Source organism: Cavia porcellus, unplaced genomic scaffold, assembly GCF_034190915.1.
Source record: "Cavia porcellus strain 051 isolate PalLab524CR breed Dunkin Hartley unplaced genomic scaffold, mCavPor4.1 scaffold_1, whole genome shotgun sequence".
Lineage (NCBI taxonomy): Eukaryota > Metazoa > Chordata > Mammalia > Rodentia > Caviidae > Cavia > Cavia porcellus.
The window spans coordinates 235,829,823-235,843,833 of record NW_026947484.1 but is presented as its reverse complement, the minus strand read 5'-3'; the positions used below and the strand labels follow the sequence as shown (position 1 = coordinate 235,843,833).

The window sequence follows — 14,011 nt, the reverse complement described above, 5'->3', positions numbered from 1 at the left end:
CATCCAGGTCACCCCACTCAAACGGAAGCTGAAAATACAACTGACAATTACACACTCAGAGAAACTGCTCAGCGTGACTCATCACCTAAAGGATGTGAACTGAAATAGCCACACGATGTGAGGGTTTTTCTGAGCCATAAAACAAGAGCAGATATTAAGACGCAAGCCCGGTGCTGCTGCAGGGACAGCAGGACAGCAGGACAGTGGGACGGTGGGATGGTACACTGTGTCGTTTGTGCTTGGGCCCAGGTAACCTGGTAATAGCGGGAGCTGTTCATTTGTACCTTTTGATTCATTGATTCCATGCATGGAAGCGACTCACAGATGTAGTGGAATATTTTATACAGTGGTGTCCACATAACATTATTGTAATGGCAGAAAAATTATAAGCAGTTTGAAAAACTTGTCAGGTCCCGGTTTAGGAAGTTCTTATGATAGTGTATCATATAATCATTTAATGTGTTTATGAAGGCTAATAATATTTTTTAAAAGGTGCTTAGATTGTTATGTGGGGGGAGCCAATATAAATTAGACATGCAATTAGAATTATTAATTCTGATAGTCATTATGTTTAGAAGAAAAGAAAGCTGCAGTGGGGTGGTGGCACAGCCTATATAATCTCAGCTACTCCGGAGGCTGAGGCAAGATCACAAGTTCAAAGCCAGCTTGGGCAATCTAGTGAGATCCTGTCTCAAAATAAAAAGGGCTGGGCCAGCATTCTGGAAGGCCAAGGCATGAAGATAGTGAGTTGAAGCCTAACCTGTACAATTTAGCAGGATTCTACCTAAAAAAAAAAAATAAGTTAAAACAGCCAGTGAGGGGGTGACTCAGTGCAGAGGCCTGGGGTTCAGTCTCTGTTAGCTCCCTCCTTCCCCACAAAAACTAAAGGCCTGGGTTTGCAGCACTCCAACTGCCAATTACGTCATCTCTGAGTATAATAAGCATGTAAGGGTTAAAATTTTTGTTTAAAAAAAGAGGATAAAAGGAACTTTAGGCTGAAATAAAAGGCCAATAAAGGGGACTCTTTCCCACAGGCCCTCACAGTAGGGCCTGGCGTAGGGAACCCGCGCCCCATCCCCTGGGTTGTTACTGGATCTCCCCTGGCTCCTTGGCCACTTAGCTCAGCTCTGGCCCTCTGTGCCCACAGAGCCTGCAGCCCAGCGCCTCCCTGCAGCCACCCTGCCCTAGCTGCTCCCCGCCTGGCCTCTGCCTCCCGAGGGCCCTGCAGCACTGGGGGGTCTGCTGGCCTGGCCAAGCACTAATGAGGGTCCCTCCTTCTAACTCACTAATTGCCCTGGGCTTGAACATGAAGGGGATGGGGCCAGGGTGGACCAGGGCAAGGGCAGCCTGGGGGTCACTGAGATGGGTCAGAAGACTTGGCTCCCTGGGCGCTGGCCACCTACACAGAACACTGACCAGCAGGTCCTGTTCCTCAGGGCGGGCAGTCTCCCTCTGCCTTGGATGGACAGTGTGTCCCCAGCCCCTGCCCTGCGCTCCTGGCCTCAGAAGCAGCTCTTCATCCTGTCTCTCCTTACAGAATCCGAATGTCGGGCATCAAAGGTCTACAGGGGGTGGTCAGGAAGACGGTGAACGATGAACTGCAGGCCAATATCTGGGACCCGCAGCACATGGACAAGATCGTCCCCTCGCTGCTTTTCAACCTGCAGCACGTGGAGGAGGCAGAGAGGTGAGCGAGCTGGACAGGAGCCACCGAGTCTGCTGCCAGCCTCACGGCTTGGCCAGAAGGCAAAACCAGGACATGGCCTGCAGTCGTGCCTTCGTGGCCTCTTCTGCCAGGAGTCAAAGCCGGCTCCCGGGAACCTAGGGTCGGCCGTCTGCTGGCTGCTGTCCCCCTGCGCCTCTGTGATAGTGCAGGGGACAGTAACAATGCTGCCCTCCCTGGGGGCAGGTGTGCTACCCGGACACAAAGGGCACACAAAGGACAAGAGTTGGGTTCCTTTGTCTCTCAAGTAGCAGGCCGGGGAGGCTTGAAGTATGCTGGAGGCTCCCCTGCGTGAGAGCTTCCCCTTTGGAGCGCCCTCACGTCCCAATTCTATTTCAGGCCCACTCAGCAGGGTGTGCGGCTGCATGCCTGTAATCCCAACACCCTGGGAGGCTGAGGCAGGAGGATGACAAATTCAAGCCCAAGGCAATTAGTGAGTTAGAAAGAGAGACCCTGGCTGAACACATAAAATGCCTTTTTAAAGAGGTTGGGGATGTAGCTCACTGCAGTGCAGATGCACTGGGTTCGATCCCTAGTACCACAAACAAAGGCCCATGCCTGATCAGCCACAGCCACCCAGTGTTTCAGATAAGTGGGATTTAAACTGGGAATCACGTTGCTGCCTCGCCTTGGCTGTGCTGGGTAAAGATGCGTCCAGCCTCTGCTTTCTGGCTGCTTCCCGGGTGAGACTGGCAGGGGAGGTGGTGTGCCCCCTAGTGGCTGTTTCCGGAATCGCGGCCACTGACGCGTTCTCCTTGCAGGTTCAGGGGGTCTTGGGGCAGGGAGCCCTGAGGCCTCCCCGTTAGTATGAGGATCCACTCATTGTGACTTAGGTGCCATTTAAGTACGCAGAAACACTCATGGTCAGTGCCTCCCGGCCCGTGGTGCTCAGAAGCACCTCTACAGAGGCACATCAGGATTTCCAGGAAAGGAATTCTATCCCATCTCCCCCAGTCTTCCGCCACTCTGGGCTTCCTTCTGCTGTGCAGTTTCTGATGGCCGTGACATCCGCCCATTGCCTGGTGCTGGCTGCATCAAGTTCCTGCGTGTCCTGATGTCATTCCTATGGAGGAAGCACAGAAACCCAGGGGTGCACAAAGCCTGACGCCCAGCATCGCATGCCCTTTTACCCATGTGGCTCTGTTTCCACAGCCGGTCTCCCTCACCCCTCCAAGCACCAGAGAAGGAGAAGGAGAACCCGGCAGAGCTGGCAGAGAGGTGCCTGAGGGAGCTGCTGGGCCGGGCAGCCTTCGGCAACATCAAAAACGCCATCAAGCCCGTTCTCATGTGAGCTGAGTGGCCCTGCCCCTCCCAGCCCTCAGCCTTGGAATATCCCAGGCCTGGCATCTTCCAACTGCTTGGGCAGGGAGAAGGAGAGGGCACCATCACGATGCCACGGCCAAGTCCGTCCCTTTTTGGTGCTGTGTTCCCTGCATTGTGGCAGCAAAGCCATAACTGGCGGCACATGGGGAGCTGACGGGAGGGCACCCAGTGGGGAGTGCAGGTGCCCAGCCATCCCCCATGTCCCTGTCCAGCTCTGGGGCTGGGGTTCTCCTTCCCCATCACCTCTGCCTTACAGCCCACCTCCCTTCCCTGGGGACAGCCAGGGGCCCTCAGGAGTTCATCTCTGCTCTGCAAGCTTCTCCCTAACATCACCCTGATGTCCTCCACCCCACAGCCATCTGGATAACCACTCCCTGTGGGAACCCAAGGTGTTCGCCATCCGCTGCTTCAAAATCATCATGTACTCCATTCAGGTAAGTGACCCTCCTCCCCGCTTGTCCTCCTTGGCACAGCGCATGCGGAGGAGAACAGTCCCTCAGGGTGAAAGCTGGCTGTCTTCTGAGCTTTGCTAACTCCTCCTGGTCTGCACTGTGGCCGCTTGGGCCACCCGTGGTGAAGGGCCAGTTCAGTTTCATAGTACGTCGTAGTCGACTTAATAGTTTTACAAAATGTGACGAAAAAGGAGTCTTAGAAAAAGTAAATGAAGAACTCACTCAGAATACAAGCTTACAGATCGTTGGCCTGGCCTCTGTGACGGTGTCACGTTAGGACACACGCAGGCTCCATTTCCATGCTACCTTGCTGTGTACAGTGTCATAGGAGCTTACATTGTCTCTGGGCCAGGGGAAATGGAAAACAAAATATTTTTAAATGGGCGTTAAAGTGAAAGAGACCGGGAAAATGTGAAGGGCTGGTCTTCACTGGTGTCTGGCTGTCCTCGATGGTCCAGGATAGAGGGCGGCAAGAGAGGAACCCTGGGACCGGCGCCACCCAGTGTCCCCAGGCCTCTGGCAGCTTCCGTACTCCAGCGGCCGGGTCCCAGGAGAGGCCGCCTGGCCACGCGGGGGTTGGTGTTTGGGGACCAGCGTGTCTTCCTCCCCCCAGCCGCAGCACTCCCACCTGGTTATCCAGCAGCTCCTGAGCCACCTGGATGCCAACAGCCGCAGCGCGGCGACGGTGCGCGCGGGCATCGTGGAGGTCCTGTCGGAAGCTGCGGTCATCGCCGCCACCGGCTCTGTGGGTAAGGGGCCCCGAGCGAACGAGGGCCGGCGGGCCGGGCCCTGTGCCAGGGCACTGCCCTGCAGAAGCGCAGGGCGAGAGGCCGCTCTGATTGGGGGCCTCCCATCCCGCTGCCCCAGGGCCCACGGTGCTGGAGATGTTTAACACGCTGCTGAGGCAGCTGCGGCTCAGCATCGACTACGCGCTGACGGGGAGCTACGATGGGGCGCTGAGCCTGGGCACCAAGATCATCAAGGAGCACGAGGAGCGCATGTTCCAGGAGGCCGTCATCAAGACCATCGGTGCGGGGGCGGGGCCGGAGGGTCGGGGGAGGGGCTTATGATGGGCGTGGCCCTAGGCGGGGTCTGGTTTGGTGGTGGGCGGGGCCAGAGGGTCGAGGGAGGGGCTGGTGGTGGGCGGGGCCAGAGGGTCGAGGGAGGGGCTGGTGGTGGGCGGGACCCCAGGGGTGGGGAGGAACTGGACAGGGAGACCCGTTTGCCAGGAGGCCTCGGTTGTAGTTCCTGTGTCATTCAGGGACACTGAGGAATACAGTCAGCCATCATATCTATGCCCTGGCCCAGGCAGGCCCGGGGCGAGAACACAAAATAGGCTGGACAGGTTTCCTAGCCTGGGCTTCTGGTCAGAGACGCAACTCTTTCCGCCCACCTTACACCCACCTCCTGCTTTGGGGACTAAAGAGGAGGAGGGCGAGGGGGCCACAGGGAAACTGCGTGTGCGCCTGTCTCTGCCTAGCGTGGGTCCTTGCTGTAGTAAAAAGGAAAACTCTGAAGCACTAAAGTACACGCTGAGAGGCCACGTCGTTAACCGGAAGCGAGAGGGCTCCGCTTTGCACAGTAGCTGGAGGGCATTACAAGGGGGTTCAAACTGGTGTGCACCCCACAGCAGAGTGCTGTTTCCTCGGCTGCTGCGGTAGATTCGGGTCCATCTCAGCCTTGATTTTGTGGCCCCAGGGGAGCCCTCCCGGCTTGAGGATGGCTCTGGGCTCTGTTTCTGGCCGTCTGTCACCTGAGGCTCTGCCCTTCCCAGGACTCCAGTAACTACTGGCTCAGGACAGTAGCTGGAGACTTTCAAAACTCTCTCCTCAATGGGCAGTTGAAATTCAGAGCTAAGGCTGGGTGTCCTGGGAATCCTAAATATCACTTTGTTTTTTTTTTATTAATGCTGGGGATTGAACTCTCAACCTTGTTCTTACCAGACAAGTGCTTAGGCGCTGAGCTAAAGCCCCAGCCCCTAAACATCACTCTTATCATGGTGCTAAATCTTGAAGGAGGATGGGTCAGGCTAGGTAAGCTTAAGGCCAGTTAGCTGCTCTGTGACAATTTTAAAATATTGAAATGCCAGTATCCCGAGGTTTAAGGCGAAGGATACAGATTGAAGGTGAAGCCTTATTCTGCTTTAGTTACCTATTGGGCATTTGCAGGCCCAAGTGAAGAGTCAAGGGTTTTAGTAAAAACTACTGTTGAGTCTGCCTCAGAAGAGAGCACAAATCGTGGTTTCAGTGAGTAACAGGTCAATGCCCAGGAGTTATTTTGCTTCTTGTCACTATGGCGGTCTCCTGAGTTCATCAAAGTAGTCCCAAAAGTGTGTGAGGAGCTCATCACCTCAGAGCGTTCCTGCCCGGAGCCTCCCTCCAATTGGAGAAGGCGGCAGGGCAGGATTGATTCCGTCCGGAGCTGCGCTGAGGCAGAGCCTGCCCCAGGGAACCAGCCTGCAGCAGAAACAGGGCCCGGCGGGTAAAGGAGCCCCTGCCCTGTCCCGTGCCCATCATCTCCATCCTCCCTTCTCCAGTAAAGGAGCTTAGGCCTGAAGCACAGGAAGGGACAAACCAGGAGCTGAAAGGGAGCTCTGGCCTCTTCCTGCAGAGGCCACTCACACGTACACCACCTCCCCAGCCAGCTCCTCTTGGTCCACCCAACTCGATGACCTGCTCCACTGAGCCAGGAGCAACCCCAAGGCTGTAGGCCTCCTCACCAGGGCCGTCATTCTGCGCCCCTCTGCCCACAGGCTCCTTTGCCAGCACGCTGCCCACCTACCAGCGCTCCGAGGTGATCCTCTTCATAATGAGCAAGGTGCCGCTGCCCTCCCTGCACCATGTGGTGGACTCCGGCAGGACAGGGTGAGCTTCCTTCCCGCTCTGCTCCGCTCCTGGGTTTCCTGCTCTCACTTGCTGAAGGTTCAGCTCTCTCTTCCCTCCTTTCACTGCCCAATTCCTCAGCAGCAGTTGGGACCCTCAGATCCCACAGAACCCCTTCAGGGAGCCCTTAATTCCTTGATGTGCTTCCTGTTCTGGCAGTCATGGTCCTGGGTAGCAGAGATCAGCCTCATGGAGAGAACCAAGTGGGCGGTGTGGGGTCTGCACTGCATCTCCAGCCTGGTGAGTGTGTGCGTCTCTGGTCCGCAGGGAGAACAGGAACCGGCTGACCCAAATTATGCTGCTGAAATCCCTCCTTCAGGTGAGTTCATCCTATTCCTGCTCTGCCTCTGCAGGACACAGCGCTGTCCCAGAAACTAAAGAAGACCACCGTGTCCAGTTGTTCAAGTCACACCCTGTATGTCCAGCCTACGGGATGAGTGAGGCTGAAGCCCACTAGCCAGGTTGGCTCCACCAAACTAGGGGTCAACTGGAGCAGGGCAAATGCCTTGTCTAGTTCCACAAAGGTGGTTTTTTTTTTTTTGGTTTTTTGGTTTTTTTGCTACTGATAACCCTGTCACCTCAGCAGGGTGTTCTTGAGATGGAATCTCTGATTCCTACCTTTTTCTGGTACCTTCCTGGATCCTGTGTCCCTTAGTTTCCTGTTTCTTCCTTGGCATTTGTGTGTGTTGCATCTCCCAGCCACCACCTTTTCCCTCAGCAGCAGTTTATATGGCTTTGTTTTGTTTCTTTTTTTTCTTTCTTCCGAGTACGGAGGGTCACATCTGAACTACACCTCCCTCCCTGATTTGCTTATTTAATTATTTATATTTTGCAAAGCTGCTGACTTGCCCAGGCAGAACTCAAACTTGTGATCCTTCTGCCTCAGCCTCCTGGATACTGAGATACGGGGATGTGCCAGTGTGGCCAGCTCGTCTGCTTTTCTGTCCATCCCTGTAGCCAATCCTGGAGCCCTGACCCAGTCTCCTTAAAGACCACTTCCGTGGCCGGCGGCTCCCCAGAGACCGTGAGCAGGGTTTTATGGCGCTCTCCTTAGGCCTCTCCGCCCAGCCATGGCCCGGCTCTGGGCGTCTCACAGCTAGATCAATCTCACCATCACTCTTTCCAGCTATTAAATGCAGCCATAGACGTTGTCTCAGGTACTTGTTACTCATTGGTGAGACAAAATACCCGACACCCAAAATGAAGGAAGGAAAGGATTATTTCTTACAGTTCTTGGAGGTTTCAGTCTATACTTGATTGGCTCCAAGGCAGGGTGGCATGGTGGGCCCCAGTCCATGGCAGCCGCAAACTATAAGGGCAAACTGGCAAGAGAGAGAGACTGACCTTCTCCCCGCTGCTATATCACATCCTGGCTCCACCTCTGGGCGGGTGAAACACTCACACCACCAATCCAAGTGCTGGACAGTGAACCAATCATATACGCTAGATTTGGTCCCATCCATAATTCCACGAGGCTTGGGGGCCACTGACACAAACCATGACAGAGGTTTTCTAGAGATGCTGTTTCCAAGCATCGCCCCTCATCACAGTAGATCACAGTTGTCCATGCAAGATTTGGAGGCTCCCTGTGCCCCTTCCCTCCCCAGCCCCTACCTCCACCCCCCCCACCCCCCATCTCTGTCCCATCCACCTCAGCCTGGGCAGACTCCCCAAGCCCATGCAGATATTTTTTTCCCCTTTAACCGGCCTTCACCCTTCATGTTACTGTATTTTACAAAGCTCTCACACTGCCTGCACCGAATAATAAAGTAGCCTCCTTAGATCTTCACATTCCTGCCATAGCATTGCCCAGTTTACCTTCATTAATTTGTGCTTGGCACCTCATGGAGGTGACAGTTTGGGTGCACTCACATACTTCCCCCTTCAATGAACACATATATTCTCCACCAGTGCTCAGGCTGGGCCAGGCCCTTAGGCGCTCCACATCCGTGGCATTGTCCTGCAGTGTGGACTGAGCAGGAATGCTGTCCTGCTGCTGTTGAATGCTTTGACATCATATACGATATGTCCGTTTGTGCCAGCTGACTTTAGTCCGAGGCCATCATCATCACCAAACTAGGAGAGACCCATCCAAAGGCAGGGAGTGGACAGGTACTTGCTTACACCCAGATTCTGCTGGCTGTTTCTGACTGCACCCAACAAGGATGTGTCCCTAATCACACCTGTGCTGGGCTCCCTGCAGGTGTCCACAGGTTTCCAGTGCAGCAACATGATGTCAGCCCTGCCCAGCAACTTTCTGGACCGCCTTCTCTCCACTGCTCTCATGGAGGATGCCGAAATCCGCCTCTTTGTTCTGGAGATTCTCATCAGTTTCATTGATCGTCATGGCAACCGCCACAAGTTCTCTACCATCAGGTGTGGGGGGGTCTCGCCTGTACTTGCATGATGGGGGAGAAGACTCCCGAAAGGGCTTGTCTCCTTGGCCAGTAGCCTGTCACCAGGTGGAAGGGCAGTTTGTATAGTCAGGGTGGCCCCAGCATTGACCTCGGAATCCTGCTGGGAGGACACTGAAGGCCTAGCATGGCTGGGGCGGGGTGCAGACTGGAGGTTTGAGAGGTGAAAGGGAAGGGGTAAGGAGAGTGTTCAGGGCGGGGAAGGGCTGTAGTGCTACCAGGGGAGACTAAGAGAAGTTGGGGGGCATAAAGGGAAGAAGAGAAAAATCAGGCTCAAAGATTTGAGAGGCAGGAACGGGAAGCTGAGGATGTGGGAGGCAATGGAGACCGGGCTGAGAACCAGGGCCGGAGCACGCAGGGTCTTCAGGGTTAAACCCAGTGACACCGCGTGAGCTCGGGATGAGCTCTCCCAGGGGCTAAGGCGTCCCTTCCAACCCCGCTAGTACCCTCAGTGACATCTCAGTCCTGAAGCTCAAAGTGGACAAGTGCTCCCGACAGGACACCGTCTTCATGAAGAAGGTAACCAGTGAGCCCCAAGCAGGCCAGGCCGGTGGGCCCAACCTTCCTGTCCCCAGCTCACTGCTGACCGCTGTCCCCAGGGCCTGCCCTAGGTGTGGTCTGGTAGCCAGCACCCCAGCCTGCCCCACCCACACCCCTGATGTGGAGTCCACAGAGATCGCCCTGCCGGTCCCTGGCTACTGATTACATGCTGTTCCTACTGCCGGGGTTACTGGGCCCATCCGTCCCTTACCACGCGGATTCGCTTCCCCTGGGGTCTGCCCGGTGTGACTGTCCTCTGCCCCGCGTCACCACAGCACTCGCAGCAGCTGTACAGGCACATCTACCTGAGCTGCAAGGAGGACACGAACGTGCAGAAGCACTACGAGGCGCTCTACGGCCTGCTGGCGCTCATCAGCATCGAGCTGGCCAACGAGGAGGTGGTGGTGGACCTCATCCGCCTGGTGCTGGCCGTGCAGGTGGGCCCCGGGTGGCAGCACCCAGGCAGGCAGCAGGCTCACGGACAGGGCCTGTCCTGGCCAAGTGCTGGTCAAGTGTGGAGTAGCAGCCGTTCCGCAGTTGTTGGGGAGCCCGGGAATGCTGTATGCTTGGTTGACCATGGATCTGGGAAGATCCCCCTGGCCTTGTCTGGGGAACCCAGAGAGTGATTAATTCTAGACTGTGGTTCACTTTCAGTTTAAAGAAGACCTTGTAATGGGGTCACTCAGAAATACCCCTAAACTCCTACAGTCTCAAGACTGAGTAAAAGAGAGAATTTGAGTGATTTCAAAACAAACTTGTTGAAAGACTTTCTGGTTCTCAAACGTAGCTGTTCTGTAGAATTGCAGTGTTAATCAGACCATACTTATTCTCAGACTGCTAAGTGAGCCTCCCAAGGGGAGACTGTGTATATTTAACCAGTCCCCTGCAGGGTACATAGCTGCACTGTGGTGCTGGGCAGGGCCTGGGATTTTTAAGATCTGCCTTGGTGAAGTATAATCCCAAAGGAGTTGGGGTCAGTCCTTAGACCTCTCAGGCTGGGGCCTCCAGGTCTGAAGCCAGGTGGGCTCCATATCCCGGAAGCGTGGCAAGTTTGGGAATTTGTCGGGGGCAGGTCTCAGACCACCTGTTCAGCAATGCTGAGTTCTGCAGGCAGGGGTGACCTAGACATAACAGCTCGCTTGATTCTGTTTACCCCAGAGAGGCAGAAGTTTGGATTCCTTTGTGTCCCACAAAGGACTCTCACAGTTTTCTCAGTTGGAAACCCAGTTTAGCAGGCTGCCCAGCTCCATCCTCCAAGAACCAGCTCTGTCGCAAGATGCTGCATCCTCCCACCGGGAATGCAGGGCGTCTGGGCAGTAATGGTTGCTGTGGCTGTAACTACCCCATGGGAGCCCAGGGCATGGCCTCACATTCAGTATTTAAGACCCTCAGTTCATGGATTGGTCCATTTCCTTCAGCATTAATGAAGATGACGGGTCTCCCAGGAAGCCATGGAGCAAACGCTGAGGACTGGGTGGAGGGTGGGGGCTCCAGTGCAGTTTGTCACTAAACTCAAAGGCCCCTGTGTATTGCCATAGGATGTGGCCCAGGTCAACGAGGAGAACTTACCCGTGTACAACCGCTGTGCGCTCTACGCCCTGGGAGCAGCCTACCTGAACCTCATCAGCCAGCTCACCACGGTGCCCGCCTTCTGCCAGCACATCCACGAGGTCGGTGTCCTCGTGAGCCTGAGTGCTGGGTGTGGGCTGGGGGCTCCCGGGTGCCACTTCCCCCTCACTGCAGTGTGCATTGCTTAGTCACAGTGCTGCAGAAAGGAGTCACAGTGCTGAAATCAGAACTAATAATGAGAAGGTACGTGGGGAGGCGTTTCCCCCCCCCGATACAGCAGAGCAAGGCGGGGTTGGCACAGGAGCGTCCTGTACCTGCGTCCGGCCCCACACGTGGAAGCACACACACACCCCTCAGAGTGTGTGGACCAAAGAGGCTTCGTAAGAGGTTTTGCCACAAAAGTTCTCACAAGCAGCATGAGAATAGTGAACATCCGTGAGCTGTCATGTGCATTAAATACTGAGATTCCCCTGCATTTACTTCATCTGTCTCCTTTTTTTTCTCTGCTGAAATGGTTTTTAATGAACCCCAGCTCTCTTCCCTTGCACGTTACATATGTCAGCATGCGTGGCTCACGACAGAAAGTGGCCCCGCCCTTTGGCTGTCATGCTGTTCACATGTTAAAAAGCTGGGGTGTAGCTCAGTATAAAGCCCATGGGTTTAATCCTCGGGACCACAAAAAAGAAAAGAAAAAAAAAAGAAAACCCCTTGGTACATCTAATACCCAGTTTGTAATCAGTTGTATACAGATTTTTAAAAACATGCCGAGGTACTTGTAGGTGGAATGGAGTGATGTCTAGGATGAACTGCAAATGCACGATCCATACAGAGTTAAACAAAAGAAACCACAGGTCCCAGCTGGCCTGGGCAGGCTGAGGTGTGGGTGCAGCCATGGCCGGGACCATGCCCCGGGCCGGTGGCTGGGAAGGGCAGGCAGGAAGGGCAGTGTCCAGATGTCCTCTTCATAGGGAGTCACAGAACCCCAGAGGTGGGTCTAGCGGGGGTCCAGGCAGTGCCACCTCACCCACACAACTGCTTGCCAGCCTTGCCAGAAGCTCCCACAGGACACTGAGGAAGGCTCAAGAGGTCACTGTCTAGCAGGACATTACTACAGGGTGCAAGTTTGAGACCTGGCACAGCTTGAGTTCTCTTTTACTTGTTTAAGCAGAAAACACAGACATAGGGCACGGGAGCCAGAAACCAAAGTCTCCGAAGCACCCTTGACACATATGCGTCGCTTAGGGTGACAGCCTGGGCGGCTCACTTGGGCCTCTCGGGCTGCTCTGAGTCTCGCTGGGGACCTGCCTGGGTCTCTCACTGGAGAAGCCTGGCTGTGGTGCACTCGCCAGAGGCCCACAGGAGGGAGGAAAGGCAGGATCGGAAGCAGCCATTTCTGTCTCCTGTCCTGAGCTCCCCGGGTCTGCCAGGCCCTGCTCTCATCGTTAGATTCCTCCCAACCTCCAGGTGATAGAGACCAGGAAGAAGGAGGCGCCGTACATGCTCCCCGAGGATGTGTTTGTGGAGAGGCCCAGGTGAGACACCTCTGGGCGTGGCTGTGTATCCCTGTGGCTGCTGGGCAGGAAGGGGGCTGCCTGAGGCCAGATGGGCTGCATGCCCAGAGGCCCAGGCCTCTGTACAGTCCGGGCTGAGGAGATGCTGCCTGTGGCTATAGAGTTCCTGACATCCATGCTCGTGGGAGTGGAGAGCCAGGCTGGGGTGTTGGGCTGTAGACGCAGGCTGGGAACGCTTGCCATGTGCTGGCCAGAGCACAGCTCTTCAGCTCTGAGGAGCTCGTGGGAAATTAATGTCACCGTGAGGAGTGCTGTCAGGGAGTCATTGCAGTCCCCCACAGTCTGCCTCTTCTGTGTTGTCTAGGTTGTCGCACAGTCTCGATGGTGTGGTGATTGAGTTCCTCTTCCGCCAGAGCAAGATTAGTGAGGTGCTGGGGGGCAGTGGCTACAATTCGGACCGGCTCTGCCTGCCCTACATCCCTCAGCTGACAGGTACTAATGAGCTGTGTGCGGGGCCTCCCGTGCCTGCCTCGGCCGATCCTTGGCCAGCTAAGGGCCTAAATGGAAGCAGTCCTGGGCCCTTGGATCACCTATGGCATCTCGGGTGTTGCACAAGTGTCAGAGACACTGGATTGATGGGGACATGCTGGTTTCCCCGCTCTCCTATGGATGGAGCAGTGCCTTGTGCTGAAGACAGCATGCGTAGGCTGCAGAACCAGAAACCCAGTTCAGGATCTCAGTGCAGCTTACTGCCTAAAACATCTTAGGAAATGCCGTGCAGTGATGGCTGCTGGTGATGCCACACGAAGAGAAATAGCTTTCCGGTCCTAAGTGGCCTCTTGGTTTTCACCAGTGATTGCAAAATACCAAACCAACCACCCTAACATGGGCAGAGAAGGCTTGAAGCCGTGGAACAAGCAGAGGCCGCAGGGAGATGGAACAGGGCCTGACTCTGGGCCTCCGAGGGCTGGGACTCCAGTTTCTGGGTTCTTCTTTTCCAGATGAGGATCGCTTATCCAAGAGAAAGAGCATTGGAGAGACCATTTCCCTGCAGGTGGAGGTGGAATCCAGGAACAGCCCGGAGAAGGAGGAGGTGAGTGTCCTGTCACTGTCCTGCGGAAGGTTCTGGAAGCCTGATGCTGCAGGCCCTTCTAGCTGCGCAGTGCATTGAAGGTTACGTGGAAGTTAGTTTCTCACGTGCAGTGTTTTCCCGTGACTGTCACCATCTGTGTATCACCAGCATCCCATCTGGAAGCATTAGTTATTAGCGTCTGTCCCTACACCCTTGAGAATGTCAGAAAAATTACTCTGGAGAAGCTTGCTGGTCACCATTCTCCACCTGCGGTGGGGCCGAGGGCGCCATGTTGGAAGTCAGAAGGCGTAGCAGGAGAGGTTGAGGGAGAGGGGAGTGTTCATAATGTATCTTCCAGATATTACAATAATGTCCTTTTAAATTGACTTAAGTTCTTTTTTGTTGTTGTTGTTGTTTTGTACTCGGGAACGAACTCAGGACCTCACACTTGCCAGGCCGGCGCTTATGCTACTGAGCTAAATCCCCAGTCCAAGACTTAATTTCTTTAAAACAGTTTCAACTTCA

General features: G+C 55.0%; 1 protein-coding gene across 4 annotated transcripts in view; it reads left to right on the top strand.

Moving 5' to 3' along the window:
• Efr3b (EFR3 homolog B) overlaps nucleotides 1–14,011 on the top strand; it is an 81,140-nt gene that overhangs the window by 57,778 nt on the left and 9,351 nt on the right. For 2 of the 4 annotated variants that reach the window (XM_023566314.2, XM_063231408.1), the window contains exons 6-19: nucleotides 1,538–1,687; nucleotides 2,876–3,010; nucleotides 3,402–3,480; nucleotides 4,112–4,247; nucleotides 4,366–4,527; nucleotides 6,251–6,362; nucleotides 6,648–6,699; nucleotides 8,584–8,756; nucleotides 9,238–9,313; nucleotides 9,610–9,771; nucleotides 10,873–11,004; nucleotides 12,368–12,435; nucleotides 12,779–12,906; nucleotides 13,416–13,507. In XM_023566314.2, coding sequence (XP_023422082.2) covers nucleotides 1,538–1,687; nucleotides 2,876–3,010; nucleotides 3,402–3,480; nucleotides 4,112–4,247; nucleotides 4,366–4,527; nucleotides 6,251–6,362; nucleotides 6,648–6,699; nucleotides 8,584–8,756; nucleotides 9,238–9,313; nucleotides 9,610–9,771; nucleotides 10,873–11,004; nucleotides 12,368–12,435; nucleotides 12,779–12,906; nucleotides 13,416–13,507 — 1,657 coding nt within the window. The remainder of the gene's footprint in view (nucleotides 1–1,537; nucleotides 1,688–2,875; nucleotides 3,011–3,401; nucleotides 3,481–4,111; nucleotides 4,248–4,365; nucleotides 4,528–6,250; nucleotides 6,363–6,647; nucleotides 6,700–8,583; nucleotides 8,757–9,237; nucleotides 9,314–9,609; nucleotides 9,772–10,872; nucleotides 11,005–12,367; nucleotides 12,436–12,778; nucleotides 12,907–13,415; nucleotides 13,508–14,011) is intronic. The other 2 variants (XM_063231415.1, XM_063231412.1) reach the window with 2 other exon arrangements.